General features: G+C 34.0%; 1 protein-coding gene across 1 annotated transcript; it reads left to right on the top strand.

Moving 5' to 3' along the window:
• Nucleotides 1-2,824: 2,824 nt before the first annotated feature.
• LOC113491851 lies at nucleotides 2,825-5,505 on the top strand. The gene is made up of 4 exons (XM_026869027.1): nucleotides 2,825-3,038; nucleotides 3,852-4,036; nucleotides 4,826-4,998; nucleotides 5,266-5,505. The coding sequence occupies exons 1-4, from the start codon at nucleotides 2,885-2,887 to the stop codon at nucleotides 5,459-5,461; spliced, it is 708 nt and encodes a 235-aa protein (XP_026724828.1). The 5' UTR covers nucleotides 2,825-2,884; the 3' UTR covers nucleotides 5,462-5,505.
• The last annotated feature ends 1,358 nt before the right edge of the window (nucleotides 5,506-6,863 follow it).

Raw genomic sequence — 6,863 nt, 5'->3', positions numbered from 1 at the left:
AACGCTAAGACATCTCATTAGGCACCAGTAGACTGTGAAAGACGTGTATACATTTTAAATATGCAAAGTGAAGTAGTTTGAGACGCAATAGGAGCCGTACTTTAAGTTAATGTTTTGAAGAAGATTATACACCCCTGACTTTCTTGTTATTAAGGGAATATCTTTAAAATAAAATCAGTGTCTTTATACGCTATGCCTACCTATCTATCTACTTCCCAACTACTAAATATGTTTAAATTATGATAAAGCCTTGTATGTAAGGGCTAGTACTGATTTTTTTTTAAAGGTATTCATTATCTGTCCATACTTCTGTCATAAGGCTGTAGCCCAAAGCTAAAATTTTCTCGAACGAGTTATTTTTCTGGTCGCTTTAATAACAATAATGAAAAACAATGTTTAGCAGTATTTATACGGTCTTAAATTACATTACGTATATCCTCACCGTTATCAAACGATATAAGAAAATCTAGATCCCAGAATCACCAACCCACAGTAAACAAGTGTAGACATCAATGTTCAATCCTTCTCTGAAACCTTTTCTTCAGCAGTACGACATTTAAAGGCTGGTATTATCAGTATTAATCAAATAAAATAAACTGATAAAAATCTCGCAAAATGAAATAATTACCTTCTACAAGACTTTCTTTCCGCCTTCAATAATTCGTACGTTCATCATTCATCATGATATTATCATTAGGATCATGTCATAGAGGTAATTGCTCGTCGTATCTATCAAAAGTGATACGCCAGTTTTGTGCTGTTATAATGTTGTCGTCAATCTTGATAATTCCGGTATTCTATAGAATGTCTATAGTATGCGTAGAATATCTAAGACCCGATTAATATAATAATTGGAAATTGAATGTATTGACAGTGAGTGCTCCGCAACGTCTTGAATTTCCAATTATTGTGTTGGCTAATGCTAATGCTGCAGGTGTGATCCAATTTCCATTGGTTGCATTGCCACGCACCGGCCAAATACGAAAGATGTTGCACGGTAGTTTAGTTTAGTTAGTAAAAATCTGAGGATTTTCCTGAATACTTAAAAAAACAGTATTGAATATACCTATTACTTTATTTCATTTCATTTCAGGGTTATAAAAATGTCCGTAACATAACATAACTTATTATAATCACTTGATACATTCAATTACTTAAAAGCAAAACTTAAAGCGATTCATATTTTTGTTATTACCCATACAGTTATCTATTAACCAATTAATACTAGGTGACACATAATCATATAACTATAAGATTCTTATATTAAAACTATACTAACTATACTCGGTGATACTTTGACAGCAAATCATTGAATTTCAATTATCTGATAGTATTAACTGACTGTGACTGTACTTGAACAGATGTTCGACATTACCGTTATCTGTATTGATAACGTTTCAAGCATGTCATTTTTATTCCTAGACAACTAAGACAAGATTATTATGAATTTAGGAATTAGAGTTGAACTGGAGGATGAGTTAATTGTTACGAGAACATGGAGGGTATGGAGATGTTTTTTTTAATATTATTTTAACAAAATCTTAGTGAATATTAATGAGAAAATTTATGATAGTGATAATGTTTTGTGTGTTCGCCTACCCTGATATTGATTACAGCTGCAATTACATAATATAAGTTTTAACAAGTGTGGATGAATCTGGAACCAGTATCCAAGGTCTGCCACCTCTTACAAATTTGATCCAAAAAGGTCGATTCGTTTAGTCCTGAAGAGACAACAAACATACACCCTGTAAACAGTCACACACTTTTTCATTTGTAGTGTTGGTTAGATTTTGGGATCTTTTGACGTAATTAATAAAAATGACTTTTTACTAAGATAGTGTCAACGTAAAATCTTTGCATACCAGAAAGTGTTCAAAATAAGACTTATAGTCTAGTAGTACGTCCATATTACTCTTTTTTTAGAAGGATTTTTCATTATTTCGACACCAGTCACAATTTCTGTACTTTTGTGTCTGGTTTTTTACACCCAGACCGTATCCCCTTAAGATAACACCAACATTTAAGATCCCTGACCCAGGTCAAAATATTTAGTGTTAATGTGTATCCATAATTTTCTCACCTCTAGAGAATTTCGTAAAGCAAATGCAATTCACAAAAGTCATGCTTTTCGAGGCAAATTGGTGTTGATGATACTTCAAACAATGATTTTGCTATTCAACGTACCGACACATCATTATCTCAAAAACCTTTTTTTACCTGACATCACCCACACGTCATCGTCCCACAAACGTAATTTTCAATCTTAATTACAGCAGGTAATGTAAAACGTTCAAATCTGTATTTTGAACATAACTAGAATTTGAATGACAACGACCCAAACCTTCCACAAAAAAGGTTTGCATGTAAACAACACAATTATGACTCCTATATGTCTTGTCTCATTCAAACAACCTGATGCTAAGCTACCGCAAGGGCTTACTATACCTTTTTTACTATATACTAAGCAACCGACAAACAACTTTTCATCCTAAACCCATGTAACTCACGTCATTGCAGATAAGGAATAGAAATCTAGATTTACCACTAAACTAGATTATAACTACTAAGAGATCCAATAGGATCCAAAGAGTAGAAATAAAATCGTATTTTGAACTATTTGCCCAATCTTCACCGACGCCTGGTCAATGAACATGACTTTAGATAAAGCCGTATAATGATCGTTATGATAATAACCCGTTAGCCGAAAAGAACCATTAGAGTGGAGAAACTAATCAAAATAATCAAGTTTGTTCCAAATATCATGTATCTAATATTAAAATACACATTCTTATCGAACTCAAACAGACAGTGTTACAACATATTCATTCTGTGAATACGTTTTCTGTATAACGGTTAGGCGAACAAGTGGTGTAAAATAAAAATGACAGTACCAAAAAAAATATGGTCAAGATTTTCCCCGAAACAGAGAAATATCAAATTGTGTATACTAGACGCACCAGAAGATCGGATTGATCAAGCTTTAGACCTATATATGGGTTATTTTTTGGCCGAAGAACCTTTTTCCTTAGCCTCAGGTAACGACATTTCCTTAAATATTCATAACTGTTAAATTACTGAAAAAAAATATTTCGTAACAAATGCACTAGTGTACTTGGACTTTCCCTAACGTTGTAGCTATAAATGTGTTGTTGTGAAGCTTTTAATAAAACCACTAAGCCAAATATCGTAACGCAGTTTGCTAATTAGTGTTAAGTTCGGTAATTAAGTGCTAGTTTACGGTGTATTAATATTTTGTTGATAGTGCTACTGTTACTGTATTTTATAATGGTAATTCCTGTATTGTCCTGTGGTGCTAGAAGATAAAAAATAAAAAAAACACATTTCCTACATATTCACTCTTGTTACTGGTTGAGACGCGGCAAACTTGCTGTTTTACAGAATTGGACATTTGCTACTGTCGGAATATGTAAAGACAAGTAAGAAGGCAAAGGAAAACCACCGTTATAAAATTCTTTTAATAATTCTTTAAGAAAAATAAAATCGGTCCTCAAATTTACCACCCGAAAATCTGCCATCCTACTCACACAACTGGTGAATCCGCCACTGACAACATTCGTCTGGCACTTCCACAGTTCGTTCTTTTGACTAGTTCCTGAAAATCCGCGTGTCATTAAATCTAGTGTAAAAATCAAGTCCAAGGTTAGCAATCATATTTTCTTACGATTCATCTCGCGTTGTATTTACTTTGGGAGATGTGTCTGTCACATTGTAGATAACGTTTATCATTTAATTAGATGCCATTGTAGACAGTGATAAAAATATCTCATAATGATCTTCTACATAGACGAGGACATGCATATTATTATAATTCATCGTTTTGATTACAGGTATACACAATAATGAAAAGGCAAAAGCCGAGTATCGAAGTTATAAGTATCACGAATCGAAACAACTTAAAAAACTACACGTAATGATCTGCTGTGTGGAGAATGAGAATGAAACAGGTCTTGGAGAAATTGTTGGCGTATCGTTTTCTTTGCTGACAACAACCGAAAGTCCTTTAGTGATAACGGTAAATATGTAGTTGGGTTTTCCCAATCGCTTTAATTACCTTTACGATAAACTCAGTGCTGTTTGCCAATTCTAGGCTGGAATTTGGCTTGATAATGTGATCAACTTATTATACACCCATTCAACATCTGAATTGAATCATCTGGAGCACAATGAAAGAAATATGAAAATTTTGGTAGGCCTCGTTATTCATATAGTGTTTTTAAAATTTAATAAAAAAAATGATAATTTTATCTTTTGATAGACAGATTACATACAAAATTAATAAATAATAGGCATTAGAATAATTATCCATTTCTAATGGACACAGTGTGGGATCCAGCGTGCCTTTTATAGTGCCTAGAGCAATAGGCCTTTGGCGTCACCTGCATATTAATGATCACATAAATCGATACGCCTAAATGCTCCCAATAGCCCTTCATATCGCCCGGTGTAGCTAACGTCCATTAGGGATGTATGGATTAAGTAATATTGATACAAACGGTACTCCAATTTAGACCCTATTTTGGCAGTAAATAAGATCAAAATTTACTACTCCTTAAAGTCCGAGCATTTTCAAATTTGATTCCATCAAAAACTTCTTTACTGAAAGCTGTTATGTAATAATATTTACAGTCACAACACAATATGTTCAATGGCCGAACTAAAATTGAGTTAGTTGTGGGTTCCAGACAGACTGACCTAGCTCTAAAATAATTTTCTGGGGTTCAGACTTTTATCGCTACACTTTAGTCATAAAATTTCTGAAGTCTTGAAGGGATTCTAAATTAAATCAAATCAAAAATTTCAGCTTAAACCAGAAACAAAAGAACTGCAGAAGCTTATGGAGTTGTGGGATGGCATGATAGAACTGTTTGATGTGCTAAAAGCCCTAAAAGTAAACAAATGCTATGAAGGCATGGGCATTATAGTACATCCCGACTACAGAGGATTGGGTATCGCACAGGAGTTTCTGAGGGCCAGGTATGAATCCTCAAAATTATTTGAAATTTTAATCGATCTTCATTATTGTGTACCAAAGACAGTGATAGCTTGAAAATAGAAACTTTCACAGATACTGGTAATACTCTACGACAACAAGCTAACAAAATTAAAATATAATTAAAAACCGTTGCTACGAACACAAATACGATGGGTAATCACTTTTTTCAGTTCTAGCAGACTTGTACGTAACTCTCAGTTTAACAAAACTGACTCGCACTTGACTCATTACGATTTTTATAATTTCAGGAGGCTTTTGGCTAAAGAACATGGAGTTCCAATAACTGTAGGCTGGATGTCTTCAACCGGTACTCAGATCGCTGCGCAGCGTGAGGGTTACGAAACTGTGTTTGAATTCAGTTTTGAAGAGTTTGGGAAGAAGCATGGAGTAACCTTCGAAAACTCCCCTGAGACATGCAAGATTATGAGAGCGCCAGCACTGTAGGAACATTGTTTTTGATGAATTAAATAAAAATTAAATAACCGAATGATGTATTGTTTTATTTCATACTAGGTAAGGTTTTCCGTTCCGCTAGGATGAAATTTTATCAAAACCGGCATTCGTCGCTAATTTAAGGTTATTTTGCTAGCAATTAACTTGAAACTTGAAATAAACTAATAAAAAACAAGCTTAGAATTTTGATAAACGTACAAACTTTAGACTGCACGGATTATAGCCGATTGCTTGACATTATACCAAGCCCACTGAGCGCGACGTGTCGCAAGTTCGATCCCCGTCAAACATTTGTGTAAACCACGAATGCATATTTGTTTGTCCGGTTGGATTACCTCAATTTTGAGGTACGTATAAGCTAGCAGGCTGAAATTTTTAGGATAGCTTCTAATCCGATGACAATCGAACTTACAACTATAACAACGGCTGCACCGATTTTGATAAGATTTGAATGGAGAGACATTAAAAGACGTTGGTATTTTGATTTTTTAATATTTGACTACAACGAAATACATTTATACAAAATAATGTTTCTAAAAAGTGAAAACACATTTTGTAAACAAGTTACTTAAACTCAGAGAAGGAAAAAATTATCGTGCTCATGACACGATCGTTTGTCTTGTTAGGAAATCGAACCCATGACCTGCAAGTATGAAATACAATGAAATTATTCATTCTGCAATTAGAATACGTCATTAATCTACTCGTACATATGTTTTTTTTTAGTACGCTTGAGTCGAAATTTCTTATCTGACTACCCTGAATCTCTTGTCTCTTTCATCTCTCTCCCCAAATCTCTTTTGAAGGCCAGACAATTTTAAACTGCTAGTATAAGTGTTTAAAATAAGGCAAAAGTATTTTTTTCTTTCTTTGGCCTTTTGAGGAAAGTACCAGAACTTTCAAAGCAAGCGTCATCGGTTTCAACCATTTTTGTATTAGCCTCAAAACCCTTAAACAGCATAACGATAACCACTAGTGGCACTATCAAAAGGAGAGGCAAAAATTTACTCAAATCACCAGATCGTGATAGTGGCGAATAAATTAAAATGTAACACATTAATAACAATGATCAATGACCCAACGAATGATGATGATGATGATGAATGAAAAAGATAGTCACGACTATTAACTGCTGGACCAATAGGTGTCCCAATATACCAATTTAGCCTGCAAGAGCGAGTTAAACATTTGACTGCCACTATTAACAGACCGTCACCGAGTCACTAAAATTAAGTCAGATTCAATATGTGTAAAATCCCATTATAGTTAACATATAAACTTAATTAAGAAACTCGTCATTGCAGGATTATTTCGCATTCGTTATCTCAAATTTACTCTCAGATAATCTGTGTGCAGAATATGATAGTGTCAGCATTTTTTTCTACGCTTCATA

Source organism: Trichoplusia ni, chromosome 3, assembly GCF_003590095.1.
Source record: "Trichoplusia ni isolate ovarian cell line Hi5 chromosome 3, tn1, whole genome shotgun sequence".
Lineage (NCBI taxonomy): Eukaryota > Metazoa > Arthropoda > Insecta > Lepidoptera > Noctuidae > Trichoplusia > Trichoplusia ni.
The sequence above is the reverse complement of the archived record's forward strand: the minus strand, read 5'-3'. Positions and strand labels throughout refer to the sequence as shown.

Coding starts and splice junctions, on each gene's coding strand:
- LOC113491851 (XM_026869027.1), top strand. CDS start 2,885: ATGACAGTACCAAAAAAAATATGGTCAAGATTTTCCCCGAAACAGAGA. Junction 4,037..4,825: donor AAAGTCCTTTAGTGATAACG/GTAAATATGTAG, acceptor CAAAAATTTCAG/CTTAAACCAGAAACAAAAGA. Junction 4,999..5,265: donor CAGGAGTTTCTGAGGGCCAG/GTATGAATCCTC, acceptor TTATAATTTCAG/GAGGCTTTTGGCTAAAGAAC.